Here is an 18,860-nt window from a genome sequence, read left to right as displayed (position 1 = left end):
GTCCCTCTGTTTCCTCTCATTTACGATCCTGCAAAACAGGCAGTGTGTGGAAAGAGAAATGTGATGGAGAAATAAAAAACAGACCTTGCTGGTGGAAGGTTTGTTTGCTCTCATGTTCGTCTGTCAGTGAGATACGCTCAAGTGAATCACTCCTCTTTCTGTGTGTCTGTTTCTAAACCAGTCTACTCAGGGGCGTAGCACCAAATTTTGGGCCCTGGGTACAAACCATCTTGCTGGGCCCCCGTACCAAATACCATAGTGATACCAATGGGTGGGGTATTGCATTTTTTTCATAAAAACACTTAAAATGTAAACAAAATAAGCCACACTCTGATTAATATATTTTTGTTTTATTGTCAAAAGTACAAGATAATTGATGATTATTTGTCTGTTTAAAATAAATGCAGACTATAGAATCACAGGGTACACTAACCGCCAAACTAGACATTCAGTCTTTGAATTACGTTTTTAAAATAAGTCATTTTCAATCATTAAGATGTGCATTAAACTGAGAACAATCCTGTACTTAATGTAAGAGCGTGCGCGAGCTAATTTGCATAACATTGCGGTAAAATAGGCGCTAACGATCTGTGTTTTCGCGGGTGTTAGATTTTGAAACATTGTTTGCTCGCTATGTAGGTTGTGATACTATAAAGTATTGATATATAATTCAAACAGAGTACGAACATAAATGTATGCTATTCTACCTGGAGTAGATATTTATGTTAAAACAATGTCAATGCTCGATGATGCATTTGGAGCTCACCTTTCTTTTCAAAAAACTGAGTGAGCAACTGCTTGCCCTCATTTGCCTTTCTCTCTTTAATCTTCTTTTCTTTTCGTTTTTGAGCCCCTGATTTTCCTTTCTTAAGGAAAGACATGACTCTTCCCCTGTCTTCCTAGTTCCTATCACGGCTCACTCCAGCTCCTGTCTCATCAACTGATTCACCGACCGCAGGTCCGCAGCAGAAGCACCTGAACTGCGGGTCGTACCATTTACATTGATTCGAGAGGGGTGGTGGGGCCCTGCACAGCATGAAAATGACTTTTTTTATACCAAACCAGTGCCTAACTACAAGTTTAGTTTTGCACAGGAACTTTTTTATTTGTACATAAATGCTATACAAATGTTAGTGCATATATATGTATGTATAGAAAACTGACTTCTAAGGGCCCCCCCCCCTGCCTCGGGCCCTGGGTACTCGGTACCCTTTACCCCCCCTTTACGACGCCCCTGAGTCTACCTGCCAAACAGCCATTTGATCTTTCTTTACTTGTACTGTGACAGGAAACGGATTTGTACCTTCTGCACTGCGTGCTGAATTTACACAAACTGGGGTTTTACTCGTACAAAAGCCATTACATTTATACAGAGTCAGAACATTCATATATATTCATTAACAGAGTCAGAACATTCATCATTGTGGTCTAACGCCAATACAAAACGCTGGGTTTCCCTGAATCATTAGGATATTAGTAGCACTTAAGTATTATTTAATATCCGTGGCATGTTTTCCATGATGTATTACTGAGTTACCTGAGTAATACAAACAAAATGTGAATTTGTAAATTGACAACTTGTATCTGTAATTTAAATAGATCTTTCCACTTGGTTTCACAGTTTAAAGGGGTGGTATAATGCCCTATTCACAAAATGTAAAATAAGTCTTTGATGTCCCCAGAGTGTGTATGTGACGTTTTAGCTCAAAATACCCCACAGATATTTTTATATAGCATGTTAAAATTGTCACTTTTTGAGAGTGAGCAAAAATGCACCGTTTTTGTGTCTGTCCCTTTAAATGCAAATGAGCTGCTGCTCCCAGCACAGGGGGCGGAGCTACAACAGCTTGTGTCCTTTTAAGTTTCAAAAACTTTTAGCCTTTTATGTTCAAACCGGAGTCAGACAATGATGGAGAGACTCAAGAAGAAGTGACAACATGTAGAATGCAACAGGACGTTTCTCAATGGTTAGTTGATTCATTTATGTAGCTGATGTGTAAGTTATCTTCTAGTCATTAATTAGCATATTAGCATTACACACTACTTAAAGTTATAAAAGTGAAATCATAATCAACCACCCTTTTAAGAGAGACAAATGGCACAAAATAAAATATATTCGTGTATTTTGATTGCAAAACAGCTGGTAAAAAAATCTATAAAATGATATTCTGCAGCCAGAACAGGCCTGAATTTACATGACAGGCATCACTAGTATTAAAAATTTGCAATATAAGGATGATATATTCTTAATAATAATATTAATTTCAGAAGAACTATGAGACAAACACACAGGCCCAAACACAGGCCTACATAAGGCAAATTAGTCTATCTATCTGTAATGCATTACAATGCATTCAATTTTTGGCAAATGGGAAGGCCCTTTTACACCAAAATCAATTCAAGTTTTCGTTGAGACCAGATACCATACCCGGATGCAGGTAAATCCAGACTGACTCAAACATGTTGGAAACTGATTTGAGAGTTAATTTTTAATGTAACCTAACATCATTCTTTCAAGAAAATAATTTAATTTAGTACTCTTCTAAATTAAAATAAGCTTATTTCTTTTTTTCTTGTACTGCCAGAAAGAAAAAATCAATTGTTTGGTAAAAAGCCAAACATTTTAAAATGTATTCAGACGTCCTTGTCATTTTGATTGCATCTAGTCGGCATAAATAAATAAATGTAAGATCATACAACAAGACTAGAACAAATCTGTTCTAATAAAATGCTTTATTTAATTACGTCGAAAAGTTTTCCTCAGTTTAATTAAGTTAGGGTTATTGAACATTTTATTTTTTGAGTGAGGTTCTATATGCACAAAATGGTCTAAATCATTCAAGAAATTATAAAGCTATTGTGATTTAATAGCTCTATTTCAACGCACAGTCATCTGTAACGTTTACATGGTTTTCCTATATGTAAAATAATCAGTACAAGTATGAATCAAAAGATAAGTAGTTCTCATTAGTGAGAATGGTGTTAGTTACTATTATGGGCCATTTTTATGAGCAGAAACCAATCTCCTATACTATTATGGTAGTAGATCACTAGAAAATTGGTTGAATTTTCCCCAGTATTGATAGCATCTGTCAGATTATTCAGTTGGTTACACTGCTGTCAGCCGGATCAGACAGATCTGCATCCATCAGTAGATGTCACACCAACATTGGCCTACATCACATTCTCTCTAAGATACATCATGTGTGTCAAGTTCAGCATCCAAAGTGTAGAAACTTCAAAGATAACACCATATCCAATGCCTTGAAACATAAAAAAAGACACACAAAAAATGTATAAACACGGAATATAATTTAGTAACATTGCAAAATAAATAAATATATGACTCCAAGATATCAGACATAGAGTTTAAATATTTTTTAATTTGTCAGATTAAATATTTTACAATAGCTTTACAATTTAAAAGAACTAAATATATTTAAATGTATTCCTGTGATGCAAAGCTGAATTTTCAGCATTATTACTCCAGTCTTCAGTGTCACATGATCCTTCAGAAATCATTCTAATATGCTGATTTGCTGCTCAGGTAAGATTTATTATTATTATGCTGAAAAGAGTTTAATATTTTATATTTTTTGCTGCTTAATATTTTTGTGGAAACTGATATATTTTTACCAGTATTCTATAAATGTAAAATTCATAAGAACAACATTTGCTTCAAATCTAAATATGTTGTAACATTATAAATGCCTTTATTGTAAAAAAAAATGTATAAAAATTTAAATGCCCATTTGGTTATAATAATTTTGGTTATAATATATATTTAAAAAAATGTATCCTGAATTTTTCCTGCTAATAAATGCCTCATTCATTCATTCATTCATTCATTCATTCATTCGTTCATTCATTCATTCATAATCTTTCCCATCTAATTCCCAAATTCCCAAATTAATTTTATAAGTTAGTGATCTCTGTTTAGGGGTGTGTTTCCGTACAACAACGTAACTCGCTTAACTACCATAGCACGATGCATCATTGGCCCTGTCCCAAATGGCACCCTAAGCACTCGTGGTCTTCCTACGAATCCGCACTTTCGTGACGTAATGTCGCTTTGACTGTCGGGAAGAAGTCTGCTGGGCTCAGCAAAAGTGCGCATCGAGGGCGCATATCGACCGCAAAGGGGGCGCTTGCGAGCACCCTTCTGAGGCCTAAAATGGCAAATGGGACACCCTTCGGTCTCACGGACTTAACGGACACGCGCACGCAGCAGCCATTGTAAGTCCACAAGACCGAAAGTGCATATGAAGTGTGCCATTTGGGACAGGGACATTGAAGAAATCAACTAGCTAGTCACGACTGTTTATCAAAACCGTATTGTCGCAAATCTGTCGTTCAACCACGTTGGTTAATGTTGGTGTCACACAGGTGGTGGAGTAATAACTTCTTTTAATTAATCCGTCTGGGATCAAATTAAGTGCACACTGAATGATTTTGGGCTGTCCCAGATGAAAGATGACTAATCGTGGCGATTTCTGTGGTCGTGGCTCCTAAACTGTGGTCCTACGTCCTACAGTGAGAGAGGTTAAACGACGGCAGTTCTCAAAGATAGCCTGCGATCATTTTCTGACAGTGTTAGAAATTTAGCATGATCATCTCACAGTGTTTGCTGATACGACCTGCGTTTACCGGCTAGCTAATAAGATGCAACATGAGATGGCGTATTGATCAACGCAACATGGCGCTAAAACTTAAAGCTAAGCTCCATTTGGCATGCCAAGTTGACCACTTTTTGCTTCCTCCTCTTTTTTTTTCACCGCACATAAAAACCAAATTATTGCCAAATCGCGATTCATCTTGTTCTATTTGGGCAGGCATTAGGGGAACACACCCATGATTAGTTAGCCTCTCCATACTGATGTAGTTCACACCATCTGTCAACAGGGTCTGTCAAGCTGCTGAATACTAAAGAGGCTTTGATATGCAAACATGCAAATTTGCTCATGTTTGTGACGTCAATACCATGATTATTTCTGAAATCATTTTAAAGTTAAAAATAAAGTTTCCTTTAGAGTGGACTTAAGGAGTTTCATGTCAGAGCATTCCAACAAAGTAAATAAGACGTGCAATGAAAGTCCTGTTTTCCATGAGACACCCTCTTTAGTTGCATACATTTTTGACTGAGAAGAAGGAGCTTTAACAGTTTTTAGACCCTATGAACATGACTCTGTGTGTAAAACATCAGTCCAGCATGTGCTGTCAGTGTGGTCTTGATCAAGAGGGGCTGGCATGCTCTCAGAGGCAGCAAATGGCACCCTTTCTATCCCTGGCTGGGACAATGGGCTCTGAGATTGCTTTCTGAAATCCATCCACAGCACCAAATTTAATCACAGCTTTATTTGCTTCCGTCACCGCAGCCAACCTCTTTTAATGAAATTCCAAACAAGCTTGATGTCTGGTTGTCATACACTGCCATTGAAATAGCATGTGGCGCCTAACGTCGGTGTGGTTAACAGCTGGGTAATTCCCGGCGCACGGAGGACTCTGAACATTAACTGAATTTCGCTCTCACGGCTGCTGGTTTCTATTGAATGTGCATTCAGTGAAAGCCTTACCGGTAATGGATGTTTATTGAGTTCATGTGAATCATATGGGTCACTGTGAATAAAGGCAAACATAAAAAGCAGATTTCTGCTTCCTTTGCATGAGGAACCAACTGAAATTCATCCTCGTGAGAGAAGTAACAATGGGTCATTCACTTACCGCACATACTCAAATGTGTGCATGAAATTTGCATACAACTGCCTTGATGAATAAAGCAAGATTCACCATTAACTTTCAACTTTACTAACCTTTATTCTAAATATAGGAAAAATGTAGGAAAAAAGAAGAGTAGAGAAATATTCCCAAGTCAAGATGTGCCGATAGACTCCTATCCAAATAAACTGAGTGCTGTTATAAATTCAAAGGGTGCTTCAACTAAGTATTAATTATGGAGTTAGTTATTCCAAGTTTTTATCTCTGAAATATGTCTGTTTGGTTTTCAGTGACAGGCACATTTGCAAACAGATTGGCTGTCACATTCACATTTTGGATATGATTTGGATAATTTACTACAAGAAACATCCATATGTGATATTTAATTAGGCATACATTTTTTTGTGAGAAGTTCTCCTGTGCATATAATATGATTAATTCACGCTACTATCAGTGAATGAGTTCCGATCCTTCTTTTGAATCAGATATTTTCAATGAATCAATTGAACCAGTTCATTAAACCAGTCTGAATGATTTTTTTTCACTAATCTGTCTCAACTCACTGACTTGATTCCTAATGGTTAACAGCCCACTTAAACGGAGGATTATCAGTGAATAATGAATTACACATCAGTTTGTTCTTTATACAAAGCTTTTGTATGGCAGAAAACTTTGAATATAGCACACAAGTCATCTGGATGAATTGGAAAGCTTGAAAGCTCAATTCTCCTTCCTTTATTGTTCCGCTGAAGAAAAAAAGTTCTACGTGTTTGGAGCGGGTCATCATTTTCATTTTGTGTGTGTGTGTGTGTGTGTGTGTGTGTGTGTGTGTGTGTGTGTGTGTGTGTGTGTGTGTGTGTGTGTGTGTGTGTGTGTGTGTGTGTGTGTGTGTGTGTGTGTGTGTGTGAGAACTAATCCTTTAAGGGATGTTATTAGCGGGTTAAGATGTCCAGTGTGTGAGAGCATAAAGTCAGGAGATAATGTCTTTTAGATGAACCAGACTTTAAGCATTCTTCAACTGAGAATAATAATGAATTCTTCTAGCTTTATCAGAGGCTCTTATCCTCATTCTTCATTTTGAATAAGGACGGCTTTATGACGAAATATAACTTGCTAACTTAAATAAAGATGCACGGATCTAGCTCACAATCTCAATTTCTGCCCCCAGCGTGCCATATGAGTTCAAAGAAAAATATAAAAATCTGGCTCAAACTCAAGATTCACAAATAAACAACTACATATCCTAAGAGTGAGAAAGAACATGGCCTACTTCGTCAGTGTGAAGCACTTCAACCAGCAGTTTGGTCCATGAGCTGTTTATATTTGATGAGCAAATCTGTGGAAAAGCAAAACTGTTCTGGGGATGAAACCCAATGTTCATCTTTACTTTCTTTTTTCCATCTCTGTGGAAATGCTATGCAGACTACAGTATGATCTGGGATGTGGCACAGTTTTCCTTTGTGAACGTGTAGGCACATTTGCAAATAGATTGACTGTCACATTTACACGTGTATGAACAGTTTGCACACAATCATGTCCTACAAGAAGCATCCATATGTGATCTCTCATTTCTTGCATTTGTCACTTTTGGCCACTTTGTCAGACTGCCAGTGAAACTATTTTTTGCATAACCAGAATTTATCCAGATGGGTTTTTGAAAGTCTGGACAGGAACTTTCTTTTTTTCTTTTTTCTTTTTTTTTCTTGGATTCAAATTATGTTTTATTAACAAAGTTCATGAGGAGCATGTTCAGATAATTAAAATTCCGAGCCCGGAGCCCTCCCCGGACAGCACGCCAAATACGCATAATCTTTACTCTGTTTAATATGATGTAAGTGTGAACTCAAGAAACCACAGTTGGAGGTGGCTTGAAATGTGATTCCAATCAGATCTTTACAGATCGAGTCTGGATGCTCTGGCTGCTCAAATCGGATTTCAAACTGTCTTTTGCCTCACTCTTAACATGATACACAATGATAACATCAAAACGGAAATGCCAGAAGAATTCACACAGTGTTCAAATGGCATGTCCAAAGATGCCAAAGAAGTTCTGCATAATAATAAGCAGGGCACTTATTTGGAGAGTGAGATGATGCATTTTTCCTGCATCTGTTTTGAAAGCTCGTCACATACGTGGGTACACCTTTGTCATTACCAAAGCAACACATAAAGAGAGGTTGGTTATGTCTGGACACACACATCCTATTTGATAACTTGCAATTAAAAGTGCGGAAAGTCAGCCTGAAAAGATCTGATTTGGGAACAATTCTGATTGGCCTGCAGTTTGAACATTGGCTAAATCATCATTTTAGCTTGTTTTTATTCAGACCATCAGGTTTTTAAGTGTTAAGAGCATGAGAATCAGCCTTGAGATTTTGGGTTATTAGTAACTAGATGTAATGATAGAAAACATCCCTCGGTGAATGGAATTGCAATGAGGTACTGACATACTTAATTAAACCTTAGTCACAAAAGATTGACCTGGAAAGACACTTTGAACTGAGCCGACAATCACAACAGTCAGACGTCAATATACAATGTTTAATAGCAGAAACAGACTTTAATAGAAAAACGAAACTAGAAAATCTGAATGAATGTATTTGATTGCACTGTCATTCACAATTACAGACCCTCAAATTACAAACTTTTATATTTTTGCAATTAAGAAATAAATTGATTTTAAATTTGATTTAAAACTGTACAGTATATACACAATACATTTAAAAAGCATGGGATTATGATGCAATATGATTACACTGAGCTGTCTATGATTTGTATTTCACACGTAGCCTACCTAAAGCATTTGCATGGTGACTTTACAATAAAGCCATTTATTTGTGTTTATTATGTGTCTAGTTCAAATGACATTTTAATGCTTTTATTTAATTGGATACTTATCAAGGTAAACCAATTGTTTTCAATCCTGATCCTGTAGGTCCGCAGCACTGCAAATTTTGGATGTCTCTCTATCTGACACTCATATTTCATGTCTTGGTGCCACTGTTAATGTGCTGAAATCAAGTGTGTTATTTAAGAGACATCCAAATTGTGCAGTGGAGGGATATTACAAGACTATTATTGGGAAACTCATGGGGTAAAATGTAGTTTATGAAGAAAAAAATCAACATGCCTATTAATTTGCATATGGTACAATGCGATATGTTTCAGATGCTAAAAAATGAAAGTGTTGGTTTTATGCTAGTAGAATAACATGGTATTGAAGACTCTGAGTCATTACTCCAAATGAGAGGTCCACATTGAAGAGAGATATTAATTGCTGCATACCAATAACAGGTGTTTTTTTCTGGATTATGACAGCTACTCTCCATAAATCACAAAATATCTGAATCAGAAAAGCCAGTTGTATAAAGCAAGTGGATAATGTGACCACTAGTTGTTTTTATACTAATATTCAGTTGAATAATCATCAGGGTAAACTCTCTGACACTGATGACTAAGATCATGGAAATACTCTGGTGAATTGCATATGCATATAATGTTTCAGAATCTAAAAACAGAGCTAGTATTTGCTTTATGGATTAGAATGGCGCGTCAAAGACTTCATATTTTGATTTACTTCTTATTTATTCTCTTGCTTCAAAAAGCCAAAGAAATGTCTCAGCCGCATCATATAACTCAGGTTGGCATGTGATAGACCTACTTTCAATACATCATACAATCAGATTTATCCACTTCATAGAGAAACACATGCACAGGTAACCGGATTTTCACGCGTTTTAAATGAACTGCCCTGAATCCTTACAAACTTGTTCTAACAAAACAGAAAAATGACAGGATAGAGCATTTCACTTCACTGTTCTCTAACAATATATTTAAATCGAAACTGGGTCACTCAGATACAGAAAGAAAAAAGAAAAAACAACAAACAGGTGCGCAAAACACCGAGTTTATGTCTAGGAAACAGGCTGAAATAGACTAAAGCAATGCAAAAATTAGTAAGCGTTTAGTCATTTTATGTAGAATACAACAGAATAGGGGCTTAAAAACCATCAGGACCCTCTCACTCACCTTCCACCTCATCCTCGGGCAGGTTGACCGGTGCCCGGTACGACAGGATATCTGGAATGGTGCAGATCCCCCGGTACATCAAAGTGGAAGTCACCGGATGCATAGGCATGTTTGCGCTTTTTGTTGACCAGCACGTGTGTATTGATCCTCATATATGTGATTTACTGTCCAGGCGGCAACTTTTTACCCCACATCAGATCGGACCGAAACCTCAGTGGAGATCACGGGTGGAGTGGATTCCATGGAAAGCGCCGATAGTTCTCTTACAGCGTGCGCAATTGCGCAGCCCTCTCCATGAAACCAGATGTGGGGATTTACAAGTCTTCGCAGGTCAACGTGTGGACTAGATGTAGGCTAAGGATTTTGGGGTTCGGACAATCAAAATATAAGCGAACCGCCCGGTCTCTAGATTGTTGTAAAAATGAACAAAACAACGAATTACGGCGTTCCATCGGCGGGGAAACTAACAGATCCACATAATCCACCAGCTCACTCGACGCGCATCAAACAAACGCGCATTTTTATCACTGCGACAAAGTATGTGCGTGTTGGCGAGGTTGCGTGGATCGATTCGAGCTCCAGGTCGTTAGGCAGGCATCTCCATCTGTTTGCTCTTCAATCGCTTCAGCTCTTAAGACACAGCAGTTGAGCTTCGAGCATGCACTTGTTGGATATGCGCACCGCCAGGAACAAGGAGTTAAAAATGCGCTTTACGCGTGTGTAGTTGAGAGGTTCCTCTAATGAAACCGTGTGTTTTTCCCTTTAGCAAACATATAGAGTATTTAAAAAATGGGTGAGATGCCGAGATGCCATCGATAAAATCAAACTTTCCAGCTAAACACAACATGCAGATAAACACGCCGTGCGTGCGTGGCGAGGCGCGGTGACCGGGTTCCCTCGCGATGAATCTATATTTAGTCTGAGTGTAAGCTGCTGCTCTCTACAAGGTATTTCCCCCCGCAGGTGTTAAGGCATTCACACAGGACGCGTTCTTGCGTTCAACAGCCAGACGGAGCGTTTCAGATTTGACGCGTTTTCAAAAGTTGATCTTTTTCTTTTTTTTTTTTTACTTGACAACCTGTCTTAAAACGCCACGCTTATGGCGCAAAATACACCCGCCTGACTTGTAGCCTACAACAGTGCAAGACATGAACTTTTAACATTATTTGCTCCCTGTGTTGATTCTAAGGGGCATTGTTCTATCTCTGTTTTTTTAACCTCATTAAAAACACAAAGTGTCATCATTTTATGTCTACATTTCAGTCTGAACAAATACCCATTAAATCAAACATGCTATAGCCTAAATTAATGTAAAATCATTATCAGCTCAGATTTTATGATAACTCTAGGCCTACACTTTTTAGAATATAAATGTAGAACAACATAACAACTACAAATGTTGCTTTTAAAGTCCCCATGAAATCAAAATTGAAGTTTCTTGGCTTTTATTATGAATTATTGTTATCTATATGTTAGTGTGCTCCAAAACAATGACAAAATTAAAATTTAGAAGATGTAAGCATTCAAAACTCACAACCTCTCACTTCCGCCAATATGGATAAATTATATTGATGACATCACTCTGCACTTCTGCTTCTAATCAGATTTTCTGTCCAATCAAATGCTCTCTAGAATCTAAAGCGTCCCGCCCACAGTATTATAAATAGATGCTGAAACTGCAGCTAAAATCAGTCACTTATTCACACATTTACTATCTTCTACATGGTGAAATATAGGGGATAGGGAACGATTCAGAAAGTGTAAATATGCTTTCCATTGGGGCGAATGAAGTCTGGTTTCACGTTAGTGTCACGTGAACCGCCGCAGCGCACACACAGTCTGCTCCAGTCCAGAGACATGATAGCACAGAGCGGCTCATTTGCGCAAGTCACAGAATGCTATATTTTAAAGTGATATGGAGGAGACGAGAAACGGTTAGAGATTAGGAGGAAACTGCGGCTATACTGAGCTCAAGGGCTCTGGCCGAGATGTGATATAAAATAAATGCTATTGGCTATTTAAAAAAGGGGAGTGGCTGTTCGATATGTCTCGCCCTGTCTTCCTGTTTCAGTGAAAAAACGTCAACACATTGAATAATGCTTGTATAATCGCTTGAGTGAATGAATCAGTGGCACACCAATAAAAGCTTTGATCCTCAACGAATGTGTTTTTGAATGTATTGGCTCAACAAATGACTCAGTGACTGTCACAACTTGTTTAGTTCCTGAATCATTGTTCTTTCCCTTTATAGATATTATGGACATTTCTGTGGCATTTAAAGGAACACGCCGACTTTTTGGGACTTTAGCTCATTCACCGTATCCCCCAGAGTTAGATAAGTCCATACATACCCTTCTCATCTTCGTGTGTGCCGTAACTCTGTCTGACACACCCACCGCTAGCCTAGCTTAGCACAAAGACTGGAGGTAAACGGCTCCAGCTAGCATACTGCTCCCAGTAAGTTTACATACTGGGAACTATATTCTCAGAAGGCGAAGCACTGCTTGGGCGGAGTGATTTGTTCGCAGCGCCTGAGAAGCCCCGTGGTGAGGAGCAGAGAGTTCACTCAGAGATGGCGTAAATCACTCCGCAGAAGTAGCAGTGCTTCATCTTCTGAGAATATAGTTCCCAGTATGTATACGGTTAGAAGATGGCTGTGTCTCATATGACCTTATTATTTGTACACTGACAATACAAATCACAACATGTAATTAGGAAAATGTTGGCGTTATTTTGTCACTTATTGGGAGCAGTATGCTAGCTGGAGCCGTTTACCTCCAGTATTTGTGCTAAGCTAGGCTAGCGGTGGGTGCGTCAGACAGAGTTACGGCACGCACGGAGATGAGAAGGGTATGTATGGACTTATCTAACTCTGGGGGATACGGTGAATAAGCTAAAGTCCCAAAAAGTCGCCGTGTTCCTTAGAAAAAAAAATTGATAGCATGCACGGATGGAAGAAAGGAACACGTCTTTAGTGAAAAATAGCACTGAACAAACATCCTTTGTGAACTCCCCCTTATGCTGCATTCCATGCGGGCCACCACTATTGAGTAGATAAAAGTTTCATTTATTCCCATTCATTTCAGCGTATTTCTCCACGGACAACTACAATCGGCATGATTCCAAGAACCCTCTTGAACAAGACGATATGCTATTAATGTTTTCTCAGGGCAGGGGCAGATCCCATTCATTTTGGCATTTCTCATCTTTGAAATAAAATCTCATTCAGTTTGATAACCAGTGAGTTAGGCTACTGCTCTTCTTAAACTCAAAGGCTTTGTCAGATTTGTCCAAACAAGAGAGACTGAAAGCATCCCAGACACCAGTGCGTGACAGCATGCCAACATTTCAGAAAGAGATGCTTATTATTTTGCATTTGCAAGAGCATCCTGATGGAAATGCATTGCACTTTGCAATGCAAACATATTAATCAAAAGGTGCTTGGCATGGTGGAAGTCATCCACTGCACACTAATCTGTCTCAGTGTGGGTGGGTTATCTTTCTTCGCTTTTCTAAATTTCCTTCTCAGATTTCTGACATATTCGCAGCAGGTGTTTGATTCCCATGCAGGGATTTTCTGCATACATCCTTTGTCAAATGCACTTAGTAAAACAAACATGTGCATTCTTTCTGAGACATATGAGTCTTATTATGGGTTATCTGCAGCTGTGATGAATTTGGGTGATGTAATGACATCATTGTGTCCTCCAGCTGTGGACCGGAGCTCTTGCGACAGGACCCAGGTGCACACATCAAGACTTGATGGCCTATTATGACCAGTGGACTCTGGACCTCCAACACACAGATTTGGAGGCATTTTCTACTCCCTATGTGTTTCCACATAGTGACAGGTGTCCTGTGTTATGCACACACACATACGCACACATCTCAGGTGGAGCGCATAAACTTTTCACAGTGTCACCCACGTCTAACACTGAGTGACGGAAGGAGAGAGAGGGGCTTCTTCCCGTCTCTCTTCACTGCTGCTGGTGCTCTCCTGGGTGCATCATCTGCTTTGACAGAAAAATACTCCTCCAAGAGTTTTTCATCATAGTCTATCTAGATCAGGCCTATTGGCGGGACGACATCTTCTATGAGCTTAATGTCAGAAGTCCAATTCTTAGTGGGATCAAGGGTTTGTTCACACTTGTAGTTCGGTTCGCTTTGTTCGTTTGGTCCTGACCAAAAAAATGAAAACAACAACATTTAGTCCTGGTCCGCTTAGCATTCATATTGCCATTTTTTACACCAAAGCTAAAGATACTGAACCTAAAGGCACAGGGATATGTTCACAACCTGATTGGTTGGCTTTTATGATACAGTATACTGTATATTTCACGATGGAACTATATTTCGCGATGGAACTTACCGAACATTCAAAACCATGCTGGGATAAATGTGCTTGTTGTGCGTAGCTACATATGATGGTATTTTTAAAACATGCCATACAGTTTACTGTTATACAATCCTTTTCTAAATTTAAAGGAAAAGTTCATCCAAAACTTAAAATTTGGTCATAATGTACTTACCCTCATGTCGTCGTTACAAACTCATGACTGTCGTTATTGAACACAAAATGAGAAATTAAAAAAAATATTCTGGTAATGTTTTGATATAATGTGGTAGTTGCTTTTTAATGCAATTACAAAAAGTTTGCAAAAGCATAATGAAAGCGATTCAGTGAATCATGCATTATATTATATGTCATACAATAACATGTAGCGAACTATGCTGTAACTATGTAGATCATACCAAAAGCAATTATTTACTGCTGATCTTCTACTCCTAGCTGGACCACTGAATAAGTGAGTTGAACTTGAGAACCAGATCAGTCCGATTCATGAACGAATAACTCAGAATCATCCAATTCACCGGAAAAAAAAAGAAAAAAAAGAAGGATGCATAATAATTCAGACATATACTTCTCTCTTTTATGATACTTTTATAAGTGCATGGAAAAGAGGATCTTGTTACATGGCGGAAATCAATAAGAGGCTTCTTTTCATTATGCAAAGTAATAATAATAATAATAATAATAACAATAATATAAATATTAATTTTCCTATTTTCCCAAAATAATAATTTTACAATTATTGTAAGGCTGTAAAACAAATATTACTAGAATGTGTAAATACTTTTAAATCTTCATAATACTTTTATTTATAATTAACAAATTATAATTTTGCATTTAATAATCATTTTCATTAAAATAAGGTCAAAATGTAGCCTATCTAAAAATATATTAATGGTAAAAAAAAGAAAGGCTTGTATTCATTGAGCAAAAGTAATAATACTATTTTTCCTTTAATCTATATTCCCTTAAATTGGTATATGGCTATAAAACAAATATCACTATAATGTATAAATTCTTTTACATTTTATAATATTTTTATTTATGATTTACAAATTATAATTTTGCATTTAATAAATAATAATTTTCATTAAAATAAGGTCAAACTGCATCTAAAATGATCTTAATGGTAAAAAGTTTCGGATGGTGGTCAGTTTGTATGTAAATTAGTAATTAAATATTTGCTTAGTTTTCACCAAAGCTCGCTCCATTTTGCTGTAGATCATTAAACTGTTACGCTGCCTCAGAAGTCTGTCCAAAATCAGCTTCGTGAAGTACCTATGTGGGCAAACGCTGCCTATAAAGTCATTGCCTGATAAGGCAGCGAGGCAACAAGTCAGGTGCCTAAGTTTTCGGACGCAGCCATACTGTTTTTTGCCTACTATAAAGTATGGAAATTGGCATATTTAATCTATTCCTTTAAATTAGTATAAGGATGTAAAACAAATATCACTATAATGTATAAATAATTTAATATTTATATATTTTTATTTATAATTAATAAATGATCTTTTCATTTAATAAATAATATATTTCATAAAAGTACTGTCAAAATGCATCTAAAAAATTTTTTTTGCAATAATAATTGATTTTACTTTAGATTTCAAGGTGAAATATACCCCAGACAGGCTTCCTAAAATTCACACTATTATATCATTGTTGCATTGGCCTATAATGAATTTTGTCAGCACACAATGCCTTCAGGGAGAGCCGGACGAGCCCCTGCATGGGTTCCCTTTCACTCCGGTCCTTATTGATCCCTGTATTGGCAGTGCCCACTAAATACAAAAAGCAAACGGAACCCTGAGTAAACTCCATTCAGACATCAGCACAAAAAGTCCACAGCACGGAGTAGCATCCAAAAGGTCACTCAATAGCTTCCACTGGACTTTATTAGGACACATACTGATGATTCTGTTGTTCATAAGGCATGTTTCATTAGTGTACACAGAATCGAATGGCCCTCCCAACGGTCTGTCTGGAAGGCTTTACAGCTCATCCTTGCTCTTAGTTTACATGTCAGTCTCTAGAGGGCAATATTGAGTGCCCGTGGCTCCTCTCTGCTGGTGGTCCAGAGACTCTAGACATTGGATTCAAGTTGCAGAACATTTCTGTGGACACTGAGATAAATTAGAAAAACAGCATGTTGCCCGTTCACATATTTTATTCATCATCTCAAGTTTGCAGTGTGCTCTCTGAAATTTAAAAACTTAAAAAAAAATTAAATAAAAAAAGAATAAAATATGTAAGTAGTCAAATATTGAATGTAGTGGATGGTTTTAATCTGAAGTCAGTTAGCAGCCGTTTACATGACACTGTTTTCAACTTAAAATGTAAAACTTTTTCCATGTTTTGGGGGCTTGAAAACTAAACTTTTGAAAATGGATTTCAAAGTGGAAGTTTTCGAAAACGATACCGTTATATTAGAGGTTCCTATTTCCCTCACTAACTTTAAGCATCAGCTTTCAAAGCTGTTTATTGATCACTGCACCTGTTTATAGCTTTTTATTTATTTGTTACTATGGCCTATTGTCCTACTTTTTTATTTTTATTTTTTTATTTTTTTTTACTATTTTGCTTTTTGTATATGGATTGGTTTATTGGTTTATTGATTGTATGTTTATTTATTTCTATGTGTATTTCTGTGTTGTTGTTGTCGCTGCACTGTTTTGCTTTGTCTTGGCCAGGTCGCAGTTGTAAATGAGAACTTGTTCTCAACTGATTTTATCTGGTTAAACAAAGGTTAAATAAAAAAAAAAAAAAAAAAAAAAAAAAAATCTTCTCCGTATAAAAAAAAAAAAAAAAAAACATGAATTTGTGAAAATGGTGATATCATGCACACACGTTAAGTAATCAGTCTATAGACACACAGTGTTTCTTTACAAAGTGGCATCGCCAACTACTGGCCTGGCAGCAGAATACAGCGTTTTTAGTCGTTTTCGCAGGGATTGTTTTGAAAACATTGTCATCTGTACGGGGAAAAAAAACACAAAGGGAAAACCTTTCCGTTTTTATTTCATCATTGTCATGTAAATGTACCCAAAGAGTGACAGTCAATCCGCAATGCTAATGGTTTCTATGAGACTTTAAAGTAATAAAGTAAGATTATTTTTTTCAAGTTCATGAGTAACCACTGCTAGAGAGTAAATGTGCATTTATTTACCAGATTCTATTCTATTCTATTCTATTTACCCTAATTATGAAATTTCAGATCATACCTTGTATTGCACAATTTACATTGTGTTATCAGACATACAGTTTTCATATAGCTTACAAAGATGTTAAGAAATGCGAACCAGATACTGTACCATAGAAAGACTTGAGGGTGTGCTAAAATTTAGGGCCTAAATTTAAGATTTACACTACTTGTCGAATTTTTTTGGAAGTTTGTTGAAAAAAACATCTCTTATTCTGCATACTGTAAATCTGTTCTGTGTAAACCAAAATATTTATTCAGTTAAAAAGTATGAACATGGCTAAAATGTATCTAGCTGTGAAACAAGCAATATTCAGTTATTTAAAATATGAGATTAAAACCAATTGGATTTATTGATGATAAATATATAATAATGTGTTTTTAAAACACATGCAGTTTATTACTGCTACAGAAATCGTATATTTTTTCTTACCAGTTTCCATGTTAAATCTGTGTTGCCGGACATTTTAAATGAATTTCAAATATAAAAAAAATTAATTTAGGCCTAATAGTTTGAATTGGGCTAGAAAGTATCCACCTTTTCCCCCCCACAACGCTTTGCACAAATTATTGGAGTAACTTCTGTTAAACTGTAAACAATCAGTGAAAGGTTCGCTCTATGAACACAATTATAATTTTCAAAAACTGGGTTCAATGAGATTACATGATTCTACTCACCCTTCAACCACTGAAAATTAAAAGGACATTTGAAAGTATAGAAGCATTATCAAATTACTACCACAGACCTTGATTAACCCCTGATTATTTCCGCAGCAATATTACGGATATGTTAAATGTCACTCTAGCAATATGTCTGTAATGTAACATGTTGCCTTAATCAAAAATGTTAATGTAAAAATGTAAATGTAAAAATGTGATTTCCCATCTTTGTGACAGACAATAAATATTGCATTTACCTGATTTAGAAAGATTCCAGTAAACATAAGAATTAGAAGTGAAAAGGGGAGACAATTACATTTTAAAGCATTGGGTGAAAATGAACCTGGAAAGAGATGTGAGGATTTGGGGAGAAAACAAGAGATTCTTAGTGCATTCCAGTGAATTATTCATGGGATATATTGTAAATTAAAGAGAGAGCAGACCACAAATGCACAGTATGTTGTCCCTTTTCATACTGTTACAGCAGAATACAAATGAAAAAATACAAATGAGGAGGGAAAGAATACAGATATTCTTGTCATATTTTCTTGAAGTTTGATCATGAGAACATGAAGGAAATTGTACAGCTCATTCAGTCAAACTGACAGATAAGGATTATTTGTAGCACAACCTTATGATTTGAAATGATTCCCTTTCGAATGGGAACTTGCACTGCGTCCTAGGGCGATAATGGGAATGCCTCCGGCATGACTGGTGTCTGATGCACGTGTCAAAACACGACAAAAACATTGGTCAGTGACAGCCTATGACTTTACTACTGGTGCGACCAGAGTATAAAAAGGGCACCTATAGTGCACGTCATCCGCTTTCATGTCTTCAGGTGCCATTTGTTTTGGTTGTGAAACGTGTCAAAGGCAATATGGCAGCACAAGCTTTCAGTAAGTGTTT

General features: G+C 36.9%; 1 protein-coding gene across 1 annotated transcript in view; it reads right to left on the bottom strand.

The window, feature by feature from the left end:
* The window catches only part of cabp7a (calcium binding protein 7a), a 55,012-nt gene extending 44,262 nt beyond the window's left edge, over positions 1–10,750 (bottom strand). Inside the window, exon 1 of the mRNA XM_082170871.1 lies at positions 9,745–10,750. Within this exon, the coding sequence (XP_082026997.1) occupies positions 9,745–9,853 (109 nt within the window). The 5' untranslated portion in view covers positions 9,854–10,750. The remainder of the gene's footprint in view (positions 1–9,744) is intronic.
* Between the last annotated feature and the right edge of the window lie 8,110 nt (positions 10,751–18,860).

The sequence above is a fragment of the Leuciscus leuciscus genome (assembly GCF_965113295.1).
Source record: "Leuciscus leuciscus genome assembly, chromosome: 5".
NCBI lineage: Eukaryota > Metazoa > Chordata > Actinopteri > Cypriniformes > Leuciscidae > Leuciscus > Leuciscus leuciscus.
This window is presented reverse-complemented; position numbering and strand designations above follow the sequence as displayed.